This window comes from Accipiter gentilis, chromosome 26 (genome assembly GCF_929443795.1).
Source record: "Accipiter gentilis chromosome 26, bAccGen1.1, whole genome shotgun sequence".
NCBI lineage: Eukaryota > Metazoa > Chordata > Aves > Accipitriformes > Accipitridae > Astur > Astur gentilis.
Window position 1 is genome coordinate 18888077 of NC_064905.1, and position 26887 is coordinate 18914963.

Sequence of the window (26887 nt, forward strand, 5' to 3'; positions counted from 1 at the left end):
TCAATCAAGTTGAGGACACACTTGTCTTTCAAAATAACTGTACTAACAAGAAGCATGAAATCACATTCTAAGACACTTATCTGAAGATAACTCACAATCTAGCAACAATTCTTATCTAAAGGAAAAAACCTGAGGTTGGGAAAGTATGGGAAGGAAGCTGCACCTAGAAGCCTGAATCAAGTCTTGTCTGCCACAGAGTTGGAGTGACTACATGAGCTCCTCTGTGGAGCGCACTGCTGACTCAACAATGACCCCTGGCTATGGCCACATCTCTTTTCCATTTCTCCGTCCTGCTCCCTATCCGCCACACTCTCAAACTGAGTAGTATTTATCATAATTGACAAAACAAACAAGGCATCTTTTGGACAAGATGCAAAAAAACCCTGGAAAGCCCAAGTCTAGACTCCATGCTAAATCTGAAATGGACAGCATCTTGATTAAACAATGTTGAGAAAACACTACTGTGACAATAACAACAGAGTTTGAATTCATAAATTCAAATCATGTATTTTTTCCATAATCAATTTTTTAAAAAATAATATTAATCTCTGAAGGAGCTGCATTTTTTTCTGCAATCACTTATGCTCCTCTCTACTGACATTCTTTTAGTGGTCTTGTAGTTCGCTTTGTTCCTTTGAACTCAGAGCATGAGCTCAATTCTCCTTCAATAAAATTATAGCAACCACAACGATTAAATCCCTATCCTGAATACTGAAGTAACTAAATACATAGCCAACATTCAATACAGCAATCTGTGCTTTTCCTTTCTTGCATCGATTTCCAGCTGTCCAAATTAACCATTTTCAACAAACTTATAATTGAAAAGAACCACATCAGGTCAGGATAGCTATGCTACATTGTTACAGTGCTAATGTAATTACTGCTGAATACCCAAATCCACAATAAATTTAAATGCCCTCAAAATAATTTGTTTACCTTTACGAAACTCATTCGAATGGTGCACATTTTGGTGAGCTCATACACTGCTTCAAATCCATGGTTGACAGACTGAGCTAAAAGCTGAGCGAACTCCTGATTGTTAAAAATTTTCAGACTGCATCCACTAGGAATCTTGCATACAGTTGTTGGATGAAAGCCATGGTGGTAGTTGCAGTTCCTGCTCTGTACAAATATGCTGCTATCACTTAAACACTCAGCATAGACTTCCCCACCAACATAGTAGAGATGAACTCCTTGAAAACAAAGATAAAAACATTTCAAATTACTTTTTTCCAAAAATATAGTACTTAATAACAACTCCCTCGAAATCAAAGACAACAAAGTAAATTTTCTGTTTCTCATTTCAAAATACAGTAGGCTTCATTATACATCAGCCACTAGATGTCCTTCTCTCATCGATTACAGAATAGAACAAAAAACCTACTTCCACATGTCAACAGTTATTTTGGGCTATTTTCCTAGAGAACTTAAGTGGATTTTAAAACTCCAGTTTCATAAAACTGGTAGCTTCTGCCTACGGCAATTCCAACAGAAATAAAAGTGTCCTGGGAGAAGGGGTAGTGATAGACATGAATGAGAAAGTATAACCATAGCCTGCTCAGATTTTCAGTGTATTTTATCAAGCAAAAGGAGAGCTAAGTCCAATTAGTTGCACAACTCAAATATCATCAGGCTTTACAGACCTTAAAATCAACAAAGCCCCTAGATTTATCACATCTGCCTGGATTCAGCTATGTACATTAAGTGCTTCCCTCCCTTCACGTTCTTAAGACTATATAACACTATTAATGACTAAAAATCAACATATAAAAGCTGTTGATCCTTTCAGCATCCAAACACAGATTCTCACTGCTACTTCAGTTGAGATACTCGCCTTCCTTCTCCCAGATCTTCTCCCTTTCCCGCACCCACCACTGTTACATGGTTGGGATACAGTTCAGTTTAAGTCTTCCTTGCAATACCCTGAGAATCCACTGCAGACTATCCCGTGGTTTGCCAGATGAGGCTGCAGCAAGTCAACAGATGCAAGTTAATCTTTCAGACAGCAGCAACTGTTGCGAACATTGCTAGATCCACTTGGGACTAAGGTAGGATGAAGGTTACACAGAGGAACCATTGGCTTCAACAACTATAAGCAGCTGTCAGAAAATCTGGGGTGGGCAAGAATGCGTTTTCACAACACAACCCTATTTATTTAAAAAGACAGGGACCACCACTTGCTAGCTAACTTGTTTTGGGTAAAGACCTTCTGAGAGATCTCCGAAGAGGGGAGCTGGATAATGTAACAGTCTGAGAAGAACACAGATACTTCAAAAATAATCCAATGCACAATGGGAAGTCACTTATGCTTGCAATGCAATGCATCTACAGAAAAATGCTTAGCAAATAGGATTGGGTAGTTTTAAGGAGGCAAAAACCAAAAGCCCTTCCAAACAAAAGCCATAAATAAATAGTGTTTTATCCCCAAACAATCTTAATGGTTCTCAGACCTGTTACCATAAAGCAAAGTTTTAGTTTAATAATTAGTATTAGAGATGTAGACATTTTAAAGCTCATTGCAGCCAATACCATTCTACAACGTGCTCTCTGGATTATCTGCAAAATTTTGCCACATTTATAGTAGTTTCTAATTAAAAGACTGTTAAGGGACAGGATGGGTCTTGAAGATGTATTACAAGCAACAGTGACTTTCATCAAACAAAACTCAAGACCAACTGTACCAAATTATCTCAGGTGTTAAAAAGGCCTCTAGATACGTACAATAGAACCAGGGTTCCCTTCTTAGGACTTAGTTATAAAAAAAAGGAGACATTCAGAAAAGGAGTACTACATTTTAAGATAATCCAAGCACATTCCATCAAAGATGAAAAACGTGCATCTATGTGTGCTATCAGCCAAACAGTATGGGAAAACTAGAAGATCTTGCAAAACCTGCTGTCTCCAGGAATCCCTCCCACACACATACACACCCCATGGATTCACTCAGACAAATGAGCCCTTGCAGTTTTGCATTAGCACTTCAAAGTCCAGCTGCCAAGTCATGCAAGATATTTGAACTTACTGTAGACAGCAGTGTAATACCTTGCATGAACAACAAAATAAATAAAAAAAATCTTTGGTATACTGTAAAGTGGTATGAAGAATTTGATTTAAGAAGTAGATATAACATAGAACATCAGAAGTCCTGCAATATGTTTCTTGGTGCGAAGCACAAAATTCTATGTACAGACTATCATTAACCATAACAAGCAAGCCCCGCAACAACACAGTTTGGTAAGGAACAGGCAATATTTAGTCTTTTAAATTAGTGCCAAAGAAAAATGTATGCAATTCCTAGACTAATTAGAATCAAACCATGCCTAAATTGCCTTCTGACACCGGAGAGGTAGATAATATATCACAAATTACTTCCACTATTCTTATCTGAGAATAATCATTGCTGCAGTATACCAAAGTTGAAATAAAAACAAGGACTTAGCTTCTTAATCATGCATAACACATCTAAGCTTTACCTTTTCCAATATGTCGTCTAGTGTTCTCAATTGTTGAGTTGCGATTAACATTTGAGAGCAAACCTAAGCAGAACCTGTTTTTGTTATTGGAGGGATCTGTAAACCCATCTACTAAGACACTTGTAGAAGATGCATGAAAAGCCTCCCCAACACGATTATTTAATTCGTAATACACAATCGAACACCAGTGTTTGGGTTCTTCATAGGCAACAGGTTGAACATCTGAAAATAAGCAAAACGGAAATAACAGTTTACATAAGCATAAAAATATTAAATCTAAAACTGTAAAGCAGGCCTTCCAAAATATCAACAGATAACTAAAGCTTAGTCAACAGTTATGATGGGCAAGAACTGTCCTGACTGAAGATCTTACATCATTTCTACTTTCATGCATTTTAGCTAGTCCATTGATTTTACAATTCTTTTCCTATTTAAGCCTGATACTAAAAAAAAAAACCTACGCAAAAAATATAGATGACACTGATATCAGATGAAACATGACTCTTCTGTTCACTTTTAAAAAGCTTGTTATAACTGATATTTTGGGACTCCATTTTCAGAGTCTTTGTGCATATATAGTTCCAACAGCAGGCAAAGGTAGCAGAAAAGACTAATTCTGAAAAACGAAAAAAGTTCAACTTGCTGTAAGCCATACTATGCATCTGAGGCTTTAAAAGCAAGAGGTGCAAATAAGCGAGGCAAGTTTTATTTCTCAATTCTTTGTTACAGCCCCAGTTTACCTTGGAGGACTCCTTCCACTTACCAACAAGGTTTACCGTGCCATTTGAAGTTAGTCGTTCAATTTGGTCACGAGTTGTAAGAAGCCAAACTGTGTTAATTTTACACTGCACTACACAACTTACCTCTGGTAGATATATTTGGCATGATTTGAGGGATCATTGTATTGCTTGTGTCCATAGACTGAGAATTATCCTGCCCCATTTGATCATCAGGGGGCATATATGCAGGAGGTGGAGTATCAGCTACAAACATGAAAAAATAAGAATAAACCAGAATAAACCTCAACAATTTAGAATATTTGTTTATTCATCCTACAGTTGTAAAGACACAAAAATACTCTTGAATAAGAGATGTTAAAACATTTGGACCCATTTTCAAACTAACCTGAAGACAACCCAGCCAGCTGTCTTTACAGTTAACTCCTTCAATAGTTGGATTCTTATCTACGGGACTAATAACAAGATTGGACACTTGAAAAAAACTGAGAGATGTGCTTTTTTATTTTTGCCTTATTTTTACTTTAACAACTGCAGCCCTGCAGCTGGGCAAGCTGACTATAGTTCCCACTTTTTATAACACAAACATTAGCTTTCTTGCCTACCCTCTTCTCTGTGTTCAAAAAAGAAAGAAGTAGTAGAAGAAACAACTTTATTTGTCGTAACATAATGAAGGTCTAAACCAGTTATTTTCTTGCTGCTTCTGTAGGCCAAGTTCATTACAAAAGCATGGATCTCTGCATTCTTCCATTCAGCACAGTAGCCAGTGTACCAACACACTATTACCCCCTATTTCAGAAACTCCCTCCAGGTACCATTAATGCGTCCATTCCAGTGATTACAGTACTTATCCAAGAGGGATACCCCTGTGAATGGACACTCTTTTTGCAGCACTGGGCAGCCAGAAGGAACAAAGATGAGGGCACTGAGCTACTGGAAAAATAAATTCTTTAATCTATTAATTTCTTGGCTTTATAAACCACACCAATAACCAGACTCACTGAGGCTTCTTTCCTTTGCCCCTATCACTTGTTGGGGTTTTTTTCCCTATTTTCATGCAAATTGGTTAAGTTCCTATCAAAAATTTGCTATTTTTTCCAGTTAAATACTACATGTAAGTGTATTTATTCAGAGAGAGACATCAATAAACTTCTTGCTCAGCCTCTTACATCTGCTTTCTTTTCATTGCTAGATATTTTTCTGAAGTATGTATCACTTACTCTACATCGAAACTGTGCAAAGCAACTCACCACTACTGGATCCGTGACAAAAAAAAACATTTGGAAAAATAAAACTGTAACAATTAACTCTGACCAGTGACAAAACAAGGAATAAAACCCCCTAAAATGCAAATAGAAAAGCAATTTATTGCAAGTATCACAAATTCCTGAGGTAAGTCACAACAGCCTGTGACATTTCAATTATTTTTATTAAGCTGACATTTAGGCTGTACTTACCCGGTAGCTGAAAGGGACTAGATGGTCCAGAGCTAGCTGGGGAGCTTGGGTAAGTGCTGCTGGCTGGAGAAGGCGGATAGGGACTGTTTGGCGAAATGGAAAATGGAGTGCTGTTGGGTTGCTGGAAAGAATCTGGAAATGTCGCGTTGTGTGGCATATGTGGTTCATTGTGGCTTAGGTTCCTGAACTGAACTAGTAGACTGTGCTGTGGGTTGAATTCACTATGTCTAGGCACTAACACTGGAGGTAGAACTGGAAAAAAAAAAAATCAAACAAAACCCAGATAAATTAAAAACGGAGCTAGAAGGAAAGAGATACAAATAATGTGCTATTCTGCTTATCATGAAAATTTCAACACTAGCTGGTGTGGAAAGAGGAGTAGGGGATTTATCTGTCATGCCTTTACCCTATCCTCTCTCCCTTATTTTTTTACATTACACTTCACGGAAGACTTAAACTTTAGTCTCACAAAAATTAGAGCAAAAACACACTTGTATTTCCCGAAACTTGAAGCAGACCTTTTTTGAAAAAAAAAACCAAAAACAAAACACCAAAACCCAATCAAACAAAACCAACAAGAGAACAGTCCACATGTGGCACATACCAAAGTACTGATTTATAAGTGCAAAACTCACTGTATGTGTACATTATGAAATCAGTAAAAATGGAAATACGGTCTATATTACTATACTCTAATTACATAGTTTATATATAGTCCTTTTCACTGAAGAAAAAGAAAATGTATACTACAATATACAACTATTGCTAAACTTGAGTTTTAACTTTTAAATTCAAGAGTGCTGGAGTCTGGAATTCAAGAGTAGAGTGCTTCAGCACTACAGCCAGCTGGAGTAGAGTTACAATCATTTTGTGGAAAAATAGAAGCGACTTTTCACTCTACTTTCCAGAGCAACACATTTAATCTCTCCCACTCATAAACAATCCTCCTCACCTTCTGCCATGGCAACACACCTTAACAGCAGACTTGCTACCTGACACAAATTTGGTACCTACCTTGCTCTAACTGATATGACTCTTGGTTCTGTTCAGCTCTGCTGCCTGCTAATGAGAAGTCAAGTGGGGAACACTACATCCTAGAACTTATTTTTTTATCTCCTCAATTCATGTCACTCACTGATGAAATATTAAGCCCCCGAAAGAAGTCTACCAACCTCCTTGCAAGGACTGAGGTTTTTAGATAAGTTTCTCAAAGAAACTGAAGTCTTTTGATCACTGCTTTCTGTTTTATTAGAAATGAGGACCTTGCCACCAACTTTAAGGGTAGCAGGCTTAAGAGATCTGTGGGAAAAGTGTGATTTACCACAAAGAAAAGCAGCTAGTACAGAATGGACAACACACCTCCCCAGAACCCCACCAGAAAAGTCCACTTTGAACATTCCTCTTTCCAAACTCCCTCATACACCAAATGTAATTTGTTATACAGTACTGGAGAAGGAGGAGGGAATGGACAGTAAGTGGTTCCTGGAGATTTTGTTCAGCTTTTAAGACAGCCATGTTCAAACATACCTGGGCTCTCCACCCTCTTATAGTGGTATGGATTGATGCAGACTTCCTTCTGTTTAGATCCAAAAGGAAATTCACAAATATCCAATGGCTTCAGCTCATGATGGCTTTGTAGATCAGGCCAACGCCAAACACGACAGTAAATTACATGGGGAAGGCCCTTCCTGTGCGAAACTTGAAGTCGTCCATCTAAAGAGCGGGGGATAGTAACACACTTGCTGGGCTGTCCTGGACTGCTCAAGGCTTTCTCCAGTTCTTCCATAGCACCCTTCTTCTTTTTCAGCTTTTTTACCAAAGCATCAACAGCTTTTTCTGCCCATTTTTCCTCTTCATCTCCTTGTTTCCAGCCCAACAAACGCTTTACAGCTGGGCTAGTAAAGGAGAACAAACTGGCCATTGACGTCATTTGACACAAGTCTTCAAAAGGTTTGCTGGGTTTTGTCTGTTGGGTGGTTTTTGGATTTGTTTTTTTCCAAATAAATGTCAGCGTACACCAACAGCAGTTATTGCCACTGAGCAGCTGTATTATTTCTTGGAGGCTTACAAATGAACATATAGATGCCAGCGGTGAAGTCTTCACAACAAAAATAACGATCAATTCCTCCAATTTAGTTCTATTAAAAAGATAAGTTAACAAGTAGTTAGTAAAACAAGTAAAGAATGTGGTAGAACAAAAAAGCAGATATTAAAAGAACCCCTGTTTCAACCCCAGCCATTGCACCTGATTTTGTTTCAAAACAAAATCCTAAAAGTACCAGGACTCACCCCAGAGCTAAATAAAGTAAAACACGATCAGAGTCCCCAATTCTGGCGTTACTGATTAGTGGGAAAAAGGACAGTCAAGGGACCAAATGGACAGCATGGTTTTGGTTAACAATGTTCCTTAAATCCATGACTTTCCTTCAGAAGACAGGCTTGGGGAATATGCTTTAAAAATGGAATTATATCCCTGTCATGGTGTTTCACCAGAAGACTTAAACTTGCTATGAAGAAACAGGGAAGAGGCATGGTGGAACCATTAGTTCCACAGCCAGTACTGCACTGAAGTACTCAGCTTCTCAAATGGATCTTTATTTCCCAAAAGGAGAAAATACTAAAGCATCTGCTTGTTGTTGAGCTCTAATTAGGTACCCCATGTTTTTTGAAGAGTATTAAAAAAATGAGGAAGAAACTGTGGATAACTAAAAGAAAACCAAAAACAATTAAAAGAAAGACCCAATAAAAACCCCAAACCAACCCTTCCCCAGCCACTCAGAAAGGTGGTCAACCTTTTCAGCTGCAGCTATTTTTATACTGCACTTCCTTTATCTTTTAAGAAGAATATTTGAAGCGTTGGCTATTTTTAGCCTTTGGGAAAAAAAAAAGGTTTTCTTTTCCCCAGAAAAAGAGCGGGCGTGGGGGGGGAAGGCAAGGCATGGCAGAGTAAGTACTAGAAATGTGACCTTTACTACAAACTGTCTCAGAAAGGAGGAGCAGAACAACACTGTGCAACTCAGTCATCATGAATGGTGGTGTTTTCTACCACTCACCAGCTCTAATGCAAATCCTCCCCCCACCAATTTAAGGAGTAAGGATGACAAGAGGAAATGATGTGCTGTGGCAACGAACTGATAAGAACTTGTAAAATCCCTTGTGAATACTAAATAAGCAAGTATAGACAATGAGCAGCTGGCAAAAAGCAAGAGCAGAGCTAAGAGAAAGGATGTCAATAACAAAAGATGCTTCCTTTCTTGCTACAGAGACTGCCAAACAACATTGTCTCTCAACTTTTGATAAAACGTGGTGAATTAGAACACCTAAGGTATCCCGAGACACCAAATCTGCACATAAGAGGAAAAAAAGGGGGGGGGGGGGAGGGGGGCAAGATTTAAGTATATCTGTGCTGGTTCTCTTAGATTGCTACCTTTAATCAAGGGGATCTTTTTTCCTCCCATCTTTGATTAACTAAAAGTCATCTGATAAGGCTTTTCTAAGTGTCTAGGCACATTTACAAGCTCACTCAGACACATGGACAGGTACTTTCCTATAACAGAACCATGTGTTAAACATCAGCCGCCAAAGATACAGCAAACTTCCCTAGACAAAGAATTTATAATGTCCCACATGTAATCATCCTAGATCTTTTACTAGGGAGGTGGAAGGTGAGGAAAGCAGGGAACAAACCCAAGAACACTTGGCTATGATGAAGAGTGTAAATTAAAAAACTTATAAACACCATTTACAGGAAAAAATCCATTTATTTCACACAGTAGCTTAATCCCATTGGTACTACTTTGATTAAATCATTCAGCTTTGTTTCAGTAGTATGGAAAAAACTGGGAAAAGCAAAACAAACAGAAAAACTGTCTGAAGATCTTTCTTCTTAAGCTCTCATAAAAAACAGAGTGAAAAAAAAAGAAATTGAGAGAATAGAAGTCTCCTGCTGCTTCAGTAAGTCCTTAGAAGAGGGTATTGCAAAAAAAAAAAAAGTACCACCTTATTTCTTCAGAAATAAGGACATGTCTGCACTTTAAGTATAATTTAGTTCCCTAGAACGATTACACATATGAGAACCTTTACATCCTTCAAAGTAACAGGAAATTCATAAAGGGAGATAAACTTGGCCAAGAACACAGACTAAATTTATGCTTTTACTGAGGATAAAAGTTTACTGTTCTAAAAAGTAAAAGCTGTTTATAGTCGCAATTAACTTACTTCCAAGCCTTGCATACATTCAATAGCTGTAAGATATCAGCAATTGCTCACACCCCTAAATGAGGAAATGAACCCACCCAGAATCTCAGACCAGAAAGAAGACAATTTAAAAAGTTCTATTTTTGTTTCTCAGCTATGCTTTCAAAGAACCTTAAGCATCATCAGAGCAGAAGACACACTGGAAAATTCTACAGTTAAGTTGAGCTCAAATGAGATTTTAAAAAACACCTCTTGACTGTTGCCACCTTGATCTACTCCATTACAGATGCCCCATCTCTATTAAGCAATCAAGTTTACAGATCTACGATTCTATTCCATGATCATGTATAATTTTTTTTCAGTATTTTGAACAGAACAGTAACATGTATCAAGTAGGAATGAAATTTTACTGGTTGTATATAATTTCAACATCATTTACCCACAAGTATGCTCATGGAATAAACAAGCTAACTAAAAGCAAAGAAAGTTGGAACAGTTCTACTAAAATGATGCTTTGCAGTAACTAGTATTTGTAGGGCAAGTGTCAAGAGAATTTTGGTAAATGACTCTGTCCTATAAACTATGATTTTAGAAATAATCTGCTTGAAGTAACTAATGTCATTAACTCTAAAAGCTTTACATTAGTCTGAATACCTATCAACAAAAGCAAAACCTAGTGGAACAAGTATTCCAGAAGCATTACAACAGATTTGATCAAAACTGTTTCAACTTCTTCAGAAAAAGTTTCCACATACGTGCTTGTACTATAACCACTGAAAAACAAGACTGTTGAAGTTGAAAACTTTAATAGCATTTACTGTAAATCCATTCTGGCCACCCATGAGGCTTTCAAGACTCTTCTGCTGAAGCATATTTTTACCTGTTCAATAAAAGGGCAAAAAAACCCCTTGCAACAAACTACTAACAGACTTTGAAAAGTATGAATGACACTGAATTTACCTCGTTATAGGCCTTTTGGAAGTTCATTTTGTAAGTCAAAAATACTGAAGGTTTACAGCTTTTGCTTTTTCTTAAGAAAATAAGGTAGAATTAAAAAGCTTCATGAATTATTTGTAGACTAAAAGTGTTTCCTTCTTTGGAGCTATTTAAGATCACAAAGCAGTAGGTTCAGGCATGTATGCAGAAACCAAACTTTTTCACGTAGAAACTGCAATTCTTCTAGGGTTTTAAAATTTCTGAATAAGCAGCATAAACCACGTTTAGAACATTTACTTGCATTTGATGTAATTTTAGCATCTAATTTTTGAAAGGTTTCTAAGTAATCATGACATCCACTAGAAACAGCTTCACCAGATCATCTATATTTACGATCAATTTCTTCCAAGGCTTTAAAAGTGCATGTTATGAGCTGTGGCTGCAGTACAACAGTGTATCACTGTAAGATTTGAGCATAGAAACAAATGCTTTAAAGAGTCACATTTTCATTCATATGTTGCAAGAATTACTGGTATTGTTGCACCTCTAGACGCAGCTGGTAACAACTTTCATGGAAAAAAAAAAGCTTTCTTAAATTTCCTTAAGAGGCAGAGGGTCTATTATGCATTACCTTCTTTTATTAAATAACTTTCCAGCTGAGCTACAAGAGAACATTGCCTGAAAAACATGTTATTACATTTAAAAAAAAGTTACAAACACTCTTTAAAAAGAGTGAGTGTAATGCATTGCATGGGGTAGCATGAGGGGGCTTTTAATGGGCAAGTATAAAAGGAAGTAATCGCTGTATCAAAATTAGACTTTGGGGCATGCATTATTTATACGTTTAAAGTTCTTGTTAATGACTACAGCAAATGAAAGGAAACTAGTTGTGTGAACAGGTCCATTGTTTGAACCCCTTCTTAATACCTCATCATCAAGCCAGCTAGATATAAACAAAGTTGGCTAACAGCAGAACTTACGCATTACATTTCATTTGTGAAGATGGGAGAAATAGACTACCTTTCATCTACCATCACAAATACCAAGCAACTCAAATCCCTTTTGGTTCCTCTTCTGAGATTTTCTTAGCCTGCTGTATTAAACTGGCAAGTTTAGCAGATTAATTTGATTCGCTGTCAAGGAATCTTCTTCTGGCTAAAAGGGCCTGAGCAAGACTCAGAGCAGAACAGATCAATATAAAATTACATACAGTTTATTTATTTTAACGAGATGCACTTTTTACGTAACATGTTCTGCTACTGATTCCAAACTGATTCCCACCTGCAAAAATCTAAATTTAAAGTACCATTAACCAAGCGACCCATCACCCCAAGCAGCATGACAATAAACGATGCTTTTCACAAGCATAAGAATAAAATGGGTTAACAACTACATGGTCCTTATCCTTTCCTACAGCCAATACTAAGCTTGTATTGCAAATGTACAAGCACTATTCTTTTCCTGCTTAATTTACTTGTTTGCAAATTAAGAAAGCTTCCTGTAGCATCATACCCAATCTGAAACAAGGAACTTTACTGTTCATGATTAGAAGCTGCTTTGAGACTCAATTTCATAACATAAACAAACCACCACTTATAACTAGCTACACAATTGGTAGTTCATTAGAGCTGCTGCAGATTTGCAGTTAAAACCGCGTTTTGCAGTCAGCTCTTGTGCTTCACATTATTGCCCCTTCAAACTTAGAAATACTGAAGTATTTTGACTCAATACACACGTTAACATATTACATATTCATACAGAAAGCTCAGAAACTCTATTACAGTATACTACAACATATTATGCTCTATTCAGTTATCAGTATTTTCTTTAATACTGTCTAAAACTACAACCTCACATGTCAATTTCACTTGGTTTTACCAAGGTCCTTCTCTTATAAATTCCCCAACAGGAATTGCACAGGATTGTGCTTGGGTTTTATTATCATTTTACCAAGTCTACATCTTACATTGTAGCCTAGTATACAGTCCCATGCAATAGCATGCATTAGAGCCTTTTCTTGAGGACAAATACAGAAGAAACTATAGCTCCACAGTTTTTCCATACACATCAAGGATAAAATAAATCCTAAGGTTACACAGCGATTAAAAAACTTGCATAATAAACTTGAAGGGCCTACATATTCCATACCATTCCCACAGTCTCTCAACAGAAAAGATTTTTCTTCAATTATGCCCTGCAACATCTTAGCCATGAAGAATATCATCAATGATGCAACTCTTTTTTTCCCCTTGCCTCCATTTAAGGGTAAGTAAAAGATGAAAGGAGATTTTATAAACGATGTCAAAAAGGAACTTGTGGTATTTTCACCAGAACTGGGCTTGCCTATCCAAATGCATGTCCAGTTGACCAAAACCTCTGATAAATGGTTTTATACTAGCACGAGATTTCTTTGCTTCAAACATGCCTTGTAAGGCAATATATTCTAAATAATAATACATCTAAACAAGAACAGAAAAGAATTGTCTGGTATCTTCAAAAACTTTACTAACCGTGACTGCTCTCCAAACAAAAAATGTATTGACAACTTCAGACATGGCTTTCTCACACAATACTTGTTCTTTTCATTTCCACATCTGTACATCATCTAACACAGCTTAAAAAAACCCTGAAGCATTTAGCTCTGTCAGCTGAGAAGTATTTAACTACCACTCTCTTAAAAGAAACATAACAAAAACTCTTAGGCCAAGCACAAGCAGCAAGTAATACACTGTACATGGAAGTGGAACCATAAAAGCCATATAGCTCAGATAGCAAGAGTGAAGCTTCTGGTTGTATTTAAAACCTTCTCAAAAATTACCGTTGTAATGATCTAAGTGATGATTTATATCACAAAAGACGTCCAGTCAGAAAGAGTTCACTAATAGAGCTCCACTGCATTTCAAAAGCACCCTCACTTCCAACTGATGTCAAGAAAACCTCAGAAGCAGCGTAACCAAAGACTATAAAGTTTGGAATTTGTTCTGCATCATGGCAAAACTTGAGTTTTACTGTGATACAGGGGAGGGGAGGGGAGAGGGAGGAAGAAAAAACGAGAACTTCCCAAGCCTGAAAACATTAGTACCTATTTCTTAAGGCATCCACTTAGAACACAAAAATCCAACACTCACAAGGCCCTAGTCTCTGCAACTACTCTAATTACTGAGCAATTAGCTTTTGTAGAAGTTCTCAAAAACTACAGATTCCATCTCAGAACCAAAACCTCTCTCCCTTCAGTGTTTTGTCAGAACCCTGCATTTTCTCACACTTCTATTTCAGCTAATTGGCACTTTCCAACAGAAGCATTATGCTGAAAAATGCCACTATCAACAGTAGTCAGCACATCTGAAAGACAGCCCTGAATCTGCCTCATGTTTTTAAGGTTATTTAAGATCTACTCTAACCACAGCAGATAACTACAAGTTAGCATCCATTTCTTAATTAAAATCACATACAAGAGCATCACTAAATTTCACTAAACATGAAAACAAAAGTCTATAACTCCATTGGTAGGTTGGTGGATACAGACAAGCAAGTGGGTGATTTCAAATGTCCTCAGTATTACACCTGGAGAAAAAAAAAAGGGAAAATAAAGGACATCTTACCCTTTTCACAAATCCTAAAGGATGTTAAAAAATTAAGAAGCTGGACAAAGCCTTCAAAAAATGTAGACGCTCATATACAAGACCTTCATTAAAGAACAAGGTCCTAAATACTGCCACTAACAATGTGAACTGGTAACAAAAAGTGTAACCTGAAAGAAGGGACTGTACTCTTTCATAAAGCTTTGAAAGAGGGGAAGAAAAATAAAGATGTATATGAGTGTGTGTGTTTATACACTTCCACTCCAACCAAATTGCATTAAGACTGTGACAAGTTTACAAAAGCTACAGGATTTGGAGGGAACACTGACAATAGTAATTCAGCAAGCTTTTTTCCCCCTTGCACAGATGAATGAATGGCAAAGTATTCTAAATTTGTCAGTTTGTGACATCCACTGACCCAGAATTCAGAGACACTACCTCATAGTTGGTGGATCAGTAGCAGCGATTCTGACAAAGATCCTCTGTCAAGGATGACAGTCCTGGCAGGCTCAACCTTGGTGGTAGGTCAGTAGGGATACAGACTTGGCAGGCGGCATTCTGCACCTTGCCAACCCACACTGGTCAAGCACGCTGAAGTGCCAGCCAAACTTTTCTACGTGGTCACAGGAACACAGCTAAAAAGGCTTCCAGAAAACAGTGCAGGAACTTGCACTGCAACCAATGATAACTGCAGAAGTCTTAAATTACTGTTTGACTTGCTTTTAATGAGTTATCAACGTTTGCCATGAAATACATAAAGCGTTCTCAGCTCACACAAGAACAAATCTTGTAATACTAAGCATGAGATCCTTACCTGTTGCTATTAAAAAATCATTTAAAGATCTTTAAAGAAGAAACATTAACACATTAAAATTAATATCAGCAAATCTATCATAGACATTAGAAGAAATTTGCATTTTAATAATAATAATAAAAAAAAAACCAAACAAAAAAACCAAAACACCTTAACTGGCAGGGAAGGAAGATATAGGGACTTGCATTAGAATTGCCACAGCAGTCTTTCTGCAGGTATGTAATTCAGCCAAGAGCAACAAAAGAGTTCTTAGAGTTTTCTTTCGAGAACTCGAAAGAAAACAGAGGACATTTTTCTGAAATTAAGAGTGTCCTCTGGAATATTAAAGATCACAACATAATTTGCAAATACCATTCAAATAAACCCAAAAAGTCACTTAATAAGCATGAACACTCCATCTTGAGAGATGGAATTTCTTCCAGCTCAGATAATATTCTATCATCATGAAAACTCTGCACAGGAGATCACCCATTCAAGGTGCAAGATTAAAGATCTGACTTTGTAACAAGAACCAAGTAGTACAGGGTCCACAGTTTTAGTTCCTTCAGGTTCCACCAGAGGTTAAAACTCCAAGCCTCAAACAAAAAACACCCACCACAGCTGTATGCAGCATCATAGCAGCACACCCTTTTGTTGTGATCTTTTGTCATCAATAGAAAGAAATGCAGAGGAAGCCTCTCCTCCTCCTTTCCCATTTCTCATCATCATGACTGTCCATTCTGGGCTTCCACTAGGAAAGCCTTCTTCAGAAAAAAAGGAAAAAGAAAATTAGTCCCTCGAGTGTATTTTCTCCACATTTGAAAGGAAAAGAAAGGTTTGACAAAGGCAGGTACCCCAATAAGCACATGGTTTGTTGAGGTTTTGTTTTGCAAAAATAAGTGCCAGCACTTAGCAGCAACTTCAAGGCCAAGTTAACAAAATTTTAATATCAGAGGTAAACCACTATCAAACGGTAAGGATTAAGACATTAAGTCCAACAGCACCCTACACAGACAAGGCACTCTCAAAAGTTACAACACCCTAATTATGAAACATCTTCAATTAAGTTATTTGCTGCTTCTATTAACTTCCATTACCATCAGCTGCCAACTTCAAAAAGTATTGCAGCTTTTGACCATGAGCATGGGCACAGGACTGCAACAGTGTGTTTGCACCTTCCCTCCCTCCCCCTTCTCTTCAATCAAATTCTGTGAACTTCCATAAAGGAGATATGCAACTAACAATGCTCATTTCAATTTTCAGTATTTTAAAGCCACCCATGGAAGGTTAAGTTATCTGAAATTAGAAAGGAATGAAAACCAGCAAGAGATTTCATCTAAAACCATCACATGCTGACGATCTAATTTCCCATGACAAGACAAAACTCACAGGCTGATGCAAATTTTGACAGTTATTCCTTGGAGGTTTTGTTAAAGCAGAGAGCCCAAGTCATTCACTGAGTAAAATCCCCAAAACCCTACAGATTCCACCAAAAGATTCAACAACTATCGCTGAGCCTATTCAATAATATAGTCAACAACTACTGCTGAATCAGTTCTTCCCTACCTCATTCTACTGAGAAATACCTTCATTTAATTAGCTGAAAGTCACATCAGAAACTACACAACTGGAAGAGAGCACAGATCACTTGATTTCCAGTCTTGTGCTTTTAACCGCAAGACCATATTTCCTCTATTAAGTTTACAACCCGCAGAAAACAAAAATTGCCGTTCTAAATCACTGAAGCGGTCCATCTGTTGTCAGGCAGCTGTCAGTGCTGGATGCACGCAAGACAGGCCAAGGTGGACAAGCGTGTGTGTGTGTGTGCGTGTGCCCTAACATCGCCTCCGCAGGAAAAGAGCCTCTTTACCGACGGATTTGAAACATGTGGATTTCTCACTCTCCCCTTTCGTTTGGTCGGGCCTTACTCCAGCTAAGAGCGGAGTTCCTCGTCTTAAAAAAAAAAAAAAACCAACAACAAAAAAAAAAACAACAAAAAAAAAACCCAACCCCAAAACACCGAGCCTCTTATTAGCATTGCAACAGTTTGCTCCTACAGTTACGTGCACAGACTTATTTTCATCGGCACGAAGCGTGTTTTAACAGCCCAGCTCTCCCCCCTTTCCCTCCCGGGGCTACTCCTTCCTCCACACTCCACCGACTCCCCCCCTATCCCGACCCCCCCCCCCCGCCCAAAGCCTGTCACCGAGGGGGCCCTCTCCTCTGAGGGAGGCCTCAGCCCCTCTTAAGTTTCCAAAAAGGCCCGTCCCCTCACACACACCGGCAGCCCGAGCCGCGGCTCCTCAGCGCTGAGGCGTCGCCGCTCCCCCCCCCCCCCCGGTCCCCCCCCACCCACCACCACCACAGGCCGCCCCGACCCACCCGGCAACGAAGCGAAGCGACCTCCCCGGTGTCCGTTAGGCTGGAGGCGCCGGCTGGGCCGCGGCCGCCCGCTCGGCAACAAAACTTTATTGGGAGCCCGCGGAGGGGACAGCGGCGCGGCGGCGCCGGCGGGGCCAGCGCCGGGACCCGGATGTGCGAGAAGAGGCGGGGGTTGAGGGGGGGGGGGGGGAAGAGCGCGGGCGGGACGGTGATGGCCGCGCATGCGCGTCGGCGGCGGGAGGAAGAGGACGAGGCGGGAAGGGCCGGGCCGGGGAGGGCGGGCTGAGGTGGCGTGTGGGAAGCGAAAAGAACCCGCTAAAAGAACGTGAAATAAAGAAAAAAAAAAAAAAAAAAGCGAGGTGTTCGGGGTTGGTTGTCGAAAAATGTAATTTCACCCAAGGTGGAGGAATAAAAAATAAATAAATAAAAGGTTTCCTCAAGCTCAGCGCCGCCCCGCCATGACTCCCCTTACCAGGAACGCGCCGCCGGGGGCCTACCGAGGGCCCTCATGGCAGCCGGTGGGCGAACCCGCTGCTGCGGCCGAGATCGGCGATCTCTCCCGCCCCGTGCCATGTGCTGGCCCACCGGTGGCCGACACTGGCCCACCGGCCGCCGACACTGGCCCCCCGGTCGCCGACACCGGCCCACCGGCCTCGGGCTCAGGGCTTGTTTGGGGGCGATGGTTGGGTTTCATCAGCAGTGCTGAGGTATGGGTGAGGTCCTTCAGGTGGCTAGTTGCTAAAACCATGTGGGAAAACTAAAAGAAAACGTGTTAGTGGTAGGAATGACTCTAGAAAGGACTCTACCGATGAGGATTTTCATACCGCGTACAGTGCCAGTATGGGAAAAACTCCTGCTTTTCTCACAGTTCTCCTCATCGCGTGAAATGGAAGTGACCGCGCTTTCCTCAAAGCTATTTTTTGAACAGCACAGAAGAAAGCGTCAGAGAGGTACCGGGCCCAAACCACCTCCAATCTGCCACAACAGCGCCTGACATCGATCAAGCATACCGCAGGTGTAATTGTTCATTTCTTGCCATTTCTAACTAAGTAATTTGATTGATACAAGGGTAAATTAAAGAAGAATTGGGTTCCTCACCACAACTTGGTGTCAGAATGGTTTTGGTTTTTAAATTGCCTTCAATATACAACTGACTTTTGGAACTCCCAACACCTAAATTTCCACTAGATCTGAAGAATGTGCTTACTCCCGTTGAAAAATCACTTGTCCATTCAAACGCCTCTCATCATAGGGAAGGACCTGTAAAATCTTGTTTCCCTTACAAAAGACGAGATAACCTTAGAGCAGCGCATGGAAGGCTGAACGGCGTTCATCTCTGCTCTTCTTCACTCGGTTCACAAGCAGGTGGATCTGCTCACCACAAAGTCCTGTTGGGGCCCAAACCGATGGCATTGAGAAATTTAGCTTTATATGGGCCACAGGAACATCCACAATTAGGGGAAAGTATTTCACACTTCAGCGCACAAAGTCATTTTAAGAAGAAACTTTTCCTACAGGAAGATTACTTCATAACCCAAAGGCTTCCTTCCTCAGAGGAGGCCGATTGGAGCCTGTTTCAGACACACTGCTGAACTAAACTGAATCCTAGTCTGATCCACTATAGAAATTACTACAGAAGAGTTTCTGCTGGGAAAAAAAAAAAAAAAAAAAGTGTAGGAACAGATATATGAGGCAAAATCACCATTTGTACATAAATTTGTATCTCTGTTGTAGGACATGTAACTACACCATCTTGCAGCAGTTAAAAATCTGGCACACCAATTGCATCTGGCATGCCAACTGAATCTTGCTATCAAACAAATTCCTTTTGGAAAAAAATATTAGAAAGAAGCAAATGTAATGAAAAGTGCTTTTATATATACATATATATGTATATATACAAATACATATATAATTAAGTTAAAAAGAAACCACATGAAACCCCATGTTTTATTTGTGTAAACTAAGAGTAAAACATCTACCAAAAAAAAAAAAAAGGAAGAAAAAGCAGCATAAAGTTTGTAGAAGCAGGGAAAAATATTCAGTGAGCCAAATCAAAGTTTCAATTTCCAATACATTTAAGCTTTGAAGAAATTTTCTTCTGGTTCAAAACTACGTGGCTCTTGATTATTTTTGATGTAAACAGAAGTTTTTAGCAGCAGTGTACTCTGATCAGATCTATACAGAGGTCAATTAATAGCCCAACAGGATATCTCTACTAAAGTTCATGACAGCGGTGAAGGAGCAAGGCTTTGGTGTAATTTAGTCACCGAACAGAGCTAATCTTTGGGGACTCCTATGTATCTCTGCAACAGCAATTGTTCTGCTTTGGCCAGGCAGTCCAAAATATGGGACAAAAAAACCCCTGTTGGTCTTTTTCCAAATCTTTTGTGTAACTTAATTAATAAACCAAGTAACAAACAACAAATTGGCAGCAGCATTTTAGGTGTTGTTCATGTGCCAGCCATCATGTCTTTACAAAACAAAATGTTCTCTTATTGAGAAGTTACAAAACAGTTGTATGTTGTCAGATGAAGCTACAACGCAGAGCTCCAATGTGCTTCCTCCTGCAGAGGTTTTAGAGTGCCAGTGATGAGGAAGGCTGAAGGTGTGCATGCAAGTTTATGGGAGAGGACAAGGAAAACTGCAAGTTTTCCAAAACATTCTCAGTTTAAAACTACAGGCAAGTTAGATATGTCTGCTTGCAGCACACCGCTCCTCCGAAAGCAGTGATTCTTAAGCACAATATACAGATTATTTTGGATTATGGTAATAATGAATATGTTCTACTGGCTGAAAAATAGTTTTCCTCCTTTTTTTGCCATTTTGTCACAGACTAATGTTGAATGGGCAAAACTCAAATGTCTAAAGTCAAGTTATCTCCTTCTAGTCAATGAGACAGAGTAAAGGACCAAGTAAATGACATTGGCTATCTAATGATTCAAGTCTGTATACCCATAAGGTCACAATAAAATTAACACCACTTTCACCACTGTCTACTTCATACATGATGTCTGTCACTTAAATCTCTAGTGCCACACTCCAGTGGCTCCACTCTAATAACATATCAACTTCAGTAAAAGGATTGCAACAAGGAGACTCAAGGCATCCTGAACACAGTTTCCAGAAATCATGTGATTTCACAAATTCATGAATCTCACAACTCATGGAACCATCAATCCTCTTTTAGCATTGGCAAACCTAGACTTTCCAACACATAGACATGCAGCTGTGATAATCCAAGGAAGAATGACTAGCTAACCTTCTACTTACCTGAATGTTTTAATTCTTAATTCCACGTTCCGATTCTGCAGAGACAACTGCACATGTTTATACTTCTGGTCCTGCCTTGTAAAGTCAACTAAAGTACAAGTACCTGTCTCACATTCCTTTACGCACAGTCTAATGGCAATGAAGATAGAAAACTGCCTTCTCATAAACCTACGTTACTGTAGGTGTTTATGTTGGAGCTAGCTATAACCTTACAGTGTGATCAAAGTACAAACAATCAACAGAAAAACTACCACTGTTTTGTATCAGGCCTTGCATGGTTGAGAAGAAAACATGAAGTTCAACAAGTATCTTAAATTACATTATTTTGATTTTTCCCTCCAGATTTTGAATGTGATCCCTATATTTCTTAATGAGGTTTATGTTTGGTTAGAAATGAATAGTTTGAAAATCAAATAGGTTGTTTGAATTATAAGGAAATAGTCTTGAAAAAAGTTGCTTTATTATGAAACTTTGGCCTTCCTGTGACTTCTAAAATGACTGCATTGTTCAACTTAATTCCCTATCAACTTTCTCAATTGCTGGGAGAGCGGGGGGAATGTTGTTTAAAAAAAACCCCAAAATATATATATATAAACAGTTACCATGTCTCTACCCACATTCAACATTTGCAAAGCCACTTTATAACTATGTTAAAAAAAATTCCTGTAGTGTGAAAGATAGCTTGGATATTTAAACCAAATCTAGCTTAAAAACAGAATTGGGGGAAATGGATAGGATAGCTCAAGAAAGTTCCACTCTCACAGCTGTCAGCTGAGAAGAAATGGGGGAAGGGGGAAATGCTGAGAAAGGAATTTTATTTTTTTTTTGGCAGTGAGGAGAGGAACATGCCATCCCTGTTTAAAAAGTTTCAGGGTGGGAAAGGCTAAGGAGGGGCTAACATACTATACATACCTTTACGTATATTTTTGAGGCAGAAAAACAGTGTTATGTTTGAGCAGAGTTCAGCAAGTGGAAAGGGAGGTGGCATTCGTTCTGGCCATTTGGTCCTCTTAAATAACGCCGCAATTTACAGCACGCTAAGAACAAGCGCAGTAGATGGTAAGTGGCTGCCTCAACAAGAAGGCAATACAAACGTTGTGTACATTGCATCACATATGTAAGAAAATTAAAAAAAAAAAAAAAAGAAAAGTTTAGTGTCTGGAGGAAATATATTAAAAGTGTTTCTCTCTGAGGCCCTGGGTGGTGTGGGTTCCTGTGAAGTTGCACTCACTGGCTCACAGCCTTTGAATTCTAGGAGAGTAAATTATGTACCCTGTTATTGTTACAGCCACACTTCTGGGTACCTTGCATGACTCAACTCACACAGCAGTACAGAGAAAAGGGAGAGAAGAATTAGTCCCGTTTCCTGAAGCTACAGATATAAGACGTTAACATCAAATTGTAGACTAGGGGAGGGAAAGGCAAGCCAAAAGTGTACTTCCCAGCAAGTTTAAAGCCGCAAACTTTTCTTCCTAGACTGGAAGAATAAATGAGATGAGACATGTAACTGAATACTGGTACATCTGTGGAGATGTTAGAAACAAAGACATTATGTAAAGGTTTTGTAAGTTCAGCTCAACAGTGTCTTTTCAGACTCTACACAACAAAAATGTGAATATATTTGGGATGGTATATCTAGTTTGAGAGACCTGAGAGTCAACTAATGGTGCAAAACTGAACACTCAGTTCAAGAAATAAATGTCTGAAAAACATATAAAAAAGGGAAAATTCTAAGAAAGGAAAAAGGACACTGTAGGAAGAGTATGACATTTAAGTTGTAATGAACAAGAGAAGCCTTTGCCTGAGAACTGTCACAAAGTCCACATCAGAGTGTGAACCCTCTTCCACTGACACCTGTGGATAGAGTCTGGTCAGGGCAGAGTACTGCTAAATTGGATCTGCTTCTTGGAATGGGGGGTGGAAACCTTCCCGGAGGAATGGAAAAAATGTCCCAGCTGATTAACACACAGTAATACACTGCTCTCACAGAGGAAATGATAAAGAAAAGAATTTTAAATGGCACAATTCCTTTGAATATTCCTCCAGTGTTGCTGTTTTTCTAGACCATCCCCCAGCTTGCCCTCACCATTGCATCAGCAGTACAGAAACATGTAGTACTCTCGTTCTTCTAAATCAGTGATTTTCAACTATTTCCAGAACATGACCTCACATTATAAGAACACTTTCTGGAGTCTGACACCCACTACTAAGCTCAAGAGAAAGATAGCCCCTGCCTTCTAAAAGCTGTCTGCAGCAACCAGACCAAATTACCTGTGGACAACAGAGAAGTTGGACCATAGAAGTGGGACAGAAAAGGTAGTATGGAAAGAGAATTAATCTAACATCACTGTTAAATTCCTTCCATGTACCATAACCATGTGATCACGGTGAGCTTTTTTCTTTTATGAAGACTCTGCTCAAAATTAGCCATCAACAAATTTGTCTCTTATTTTCGCCTTGAAGATTTACTCACTTCTATACCACCTGTTTTACATCCCACACCATTAGCCAAACGCAGAGCCTCTTGGGTGTATTCTTTGACATTATCGCCTGTATAGACCCCACTTTTCCTAGAGCTCTTCACTCCCAAGCCCAAGCGCTGTCTTCTGATTCTCCCTTTTGGAAATGACGGACGTTTGGGTGGGATGCATTCTCGCTTTGGGACAGTGAAGAGATCTAACATGAAGCCTCACACTCAACATAATCATTTGTTGACACAGTCATGAGCTGGAATTCCATTTCTTGTAGCAATAGTTGGGACCAACATCCACAATAACTGTGCACTGAAAACTTGTATTTGTGGCTCCATGGCCAAAACCACAGGAAAACTATTTTTAGCGCAACAGAGCTGTAAATAGTGGAAGCACTGAAAATTTAGCTCGCATCATGGGCCAAATTCTTCTCCTGGTTACACCCACTCTATGGAGAAGCTTGGATATAATAAACACTCTGAAACAGAAATTAAAAAAAAAAGGGGGGGGGACGACACAACTTTTGCTTATGTGTAAAATCAGTATTTTAAACTTTTAACTGAAGAAATGTACACATCCTCCAGCATTTCCTCAGGAAATAAATAAAAGGAAAGGAAAAAGGAACAGTTTGAAATAGAAGCAATCTATTACAATAATTGTACCTATTATGATAAAGATAATTCATCCCACTGTATATGTCTGAACAATACCTATAGCTAAAATCTCTCTCCATTCATTATGCAGATAGTTTTGGCTTAGACCAGTGAAAAGGACACTGAGTTTATCTGTATCTTGAGAGAAGACGCAGAAGATGAGTGTAGCCTGTGAGTAACAAGTCAGGTTTTAATAGCTAGACCTACACTTAATTACTCACAAGCCAACTTTCTAACAGCAGTTTTATCACCTCAGGATTTCACAACACAAAACAATTAGTGATGGCAATGCAGAGTACTCAAACTTTCTCATGTAGGAACTGACAGGACCTGACTTTCTCCTTTTGGGTGTATTTCTGCCAAAGTCCCCAAGTTACAGGATGCTGGGCCTTTACAACTTGTATTTAAATTTCGTGGCACACTTAGGGACACAGCTGGGGTTTTTTTCCACCCTCATGACCAAATAGTTGGGTTTAATAATTTCCTCTACAGTATCAAGATCTACATATACAAGCATAATAATGCCTACTATAAAATTAAAGTGCTTTTGGGCATAGAGCAGTGCAGGTTTTGGACAGCATGTTGCAAGCTGTTTCCTTCTCTTCGCAAAATTTGCACAGAAATTTCATTTTGCTTTCTTTGTTTTTTTGTTAGGAGAACAGGGAACTGGATCATTTTCTAAAACAAAAATTAAAGCTTCTTGGAGAAGCCAGTAAGATGAGAAAATCACAAAACAGGTGTTTTTCTCATAAAAATAATAAAAAATGTTATCTTTCATTCAGTATTTTATTGTTGGTGAGTTTTCTTCCACTCCTTAAGCACTGCCCTATGACATATGTTTTAAAAGGAAATACAGGAAGGAGAATCAAAAGGCAAACAACACATTTGCAATTTGGGTTATATTTTTGCAAATCTGAAATAAATTAGGGTTATTATTATTGTCTATACACCTTCATATGTCACACAGTAATGGAAAAAATAAAAAGTTGATAAATGCCCCAGCTGCTTAGATGGGCCCCATGTAAGGCACTGTCACTAAAATAGTTCACAACCCTAATTACAATTCACCACATCTTGGGAATGACATTTAGGATTCTCAAGGCGCTTTTAGATAATTTTTAGACTCCGTGTAGAAGTTCAGCTGTCACGAAGTCAGTTTTATTTTGTAACAGATTTTATCCTTTGGAATGTTATGTTTGGATTGAGCTGAAGATATGGAAAAACACATGCAATATAGTTTGCTTACCCAACTGAAATATAACTTGTAAAACAAAGCTGAAACTTTTTGTCCTTTAATGTTCATATTCTAGCCTGTGCTTGCCTATAGCTATTTAGATGGGGGGGGCAAGGGGGTGGGTAGGGGAAAAAACTCTCTCTTACTGCATTATTCTGACTCCATTAGTGCAGTCAGAGAGAATTCCTGCTCTCTATCCAGTAATTAAAGAAATATTTAACATTGCAGGACTTAATTGGCATCCCAAAAGTTAACAATAGCCTCTGCTATCGGTGTCGCTATCTCAGGGGTTCTGTTTTCACAGGCATATATTTAGATCTCGGCCACATCGCCCACTTGCATTACGAATAGTACAAACCTCCTCCCCCCCCCGCCCCCCCCCCCCCCCCCTTAGAAAAAAGAAAACAAACAAGAAGCTCAGTAAAATCTGGAAACTTTTATAAAGTGACGCCATCTCTGCGAATCTCCTTCCCTCTGCTCTAAAACATACTTCAAAGCTTAACAAATTAAGTGGCAGGCAGGCTCTCGTTAAAAAAAAAAAAAAAAAAAGGCAATAACAAATGAACACAGCTTTACCTTCCAGCAATTTACTGCAGCTCCATTTTCTGACCCTTTCTTTTTTCACTAGCTGCCTTCCAAGTATTTTCTATTTCTCTCTCTCTTTCTCTCATGCTGGCGGCAGGGCGGCTGGGGAGGAGTCCTGCGCAGAGGGTCCCCAGCCTGCCGGGGAGCAGGGACCGGATCGGGTAACACACCCAGCAGCACACCCAGAGCTGGCTGCAGAGAATTCAAATTCCCACTTTAGAAACTTTCTGCAATACTTGTGTGTCAAGTCTATTTTTGCTTCCTTCCTTCATCCTGTAATAATGCTCTTCAGTCCGATGCAACGCAGCCATCTTTTGTGCTGCGTCTTTCGTACAATCCGTGGATCAAAAGCACTTTTGCCGGTGTAAATCCTGGCTTTGCTCGAGCTGGCTGATCCCTTTCGGGGAATAATTTATCTAGTTTGCAAAATGGGAGACAACTACAATCACAGTGTATTGACTCTTTGCATTGAGTCTCTCCGCACAAGAAGAATACTCACGATCTGAATGCATTTAATGGATATAAATGTGTATATACATGTATAATACATATAAATGGATATATATACACATATAAATATCTATATACACATTTAAGTCATTCAGATGGTATGTCTGTGCGCACGTGCATGCACACACCTCAGAATGGGCCAGTTTAATTAGGGTAATGGTGCTTTTCATGTAAAAAATAGAATTATAATGTGAATGATCTTCATACCAGGCGTTCTACGTTTGTGTTTCACCACTCTGTCTGTATATACAAAGATGGAAAAAATAGAGATTAACGTTTATAAATGAGAGTGTAAGTCTGCAAAAGACAGATCGTTCTCTGTGAATCTACTGAGCTAAACACAATAAAAGCTGATTAGTTTTGTTGACAACAGAGCTCATAGGGGTTTCAAAGTCCAGTTAATAAGAACAGTCTGACAGCTGCACACCCTAGAAGAACCACTTAAAACAGAAAATAAAATTAAAGCAATTAGCTGCTTGCAGAATCAAAGCATTCTTACTAAAATAATGAGATTATGATTATGTCTAATCATTAGCCATTGGTCTTCATGAAGATGGCTAGGGTTGTGTCTAAATGATCAGCTCAACCGTCTCAAACCCTTGTTC

The 26887-nt window shown here is 39.1% G+C and overlaps 1 protein-coding gene across 3 annotated transcripts in view; it reads right to left on the reverse strand.

The window, feature by feature from the left end:
* Positions 1-26287, reverse strand: part of SMAD5 (SMAD family member 5) — a 30444-nt gene extending 4157 nt beyond the window's left edge. Inside the window, exons 1-6 of one of the 3 annotated variants that reach the window (XM_049829948.1) lie at positions 25764-26287; positions 7195-7805; positions 5668-5919; positions 4337-4456; positions 3474-3695; positions 937-1193 (exon numbers count right to left, since the gene is read on the reverse strand). In XM_049829948.1, the coding sequence (XP_049685905.1) occupies positions 937-1193; positions 3474-3695; positions 4337-4456; positions 5668-5919; positions 7195-7597 (1254 nt within the window). In that variant the 5' untranslated portion in view covers positions 7598-7805; positions 25764-26287. Of the gene's footprint in view, positions 1-936; positions 1194-3473; positions 3696-4336; positions 4457-5667; positions 5920-7194; positions 7806-17044; positions 17064-17556; positions 17701-25763 lie in introns of those variants that run through there. The other 2 variants (XM_049829947.1, XM_049829946.1) reach the window with 2 other exon arrangements.
* Positions 26288-26887: the final 600 nt, after the last annotated feature.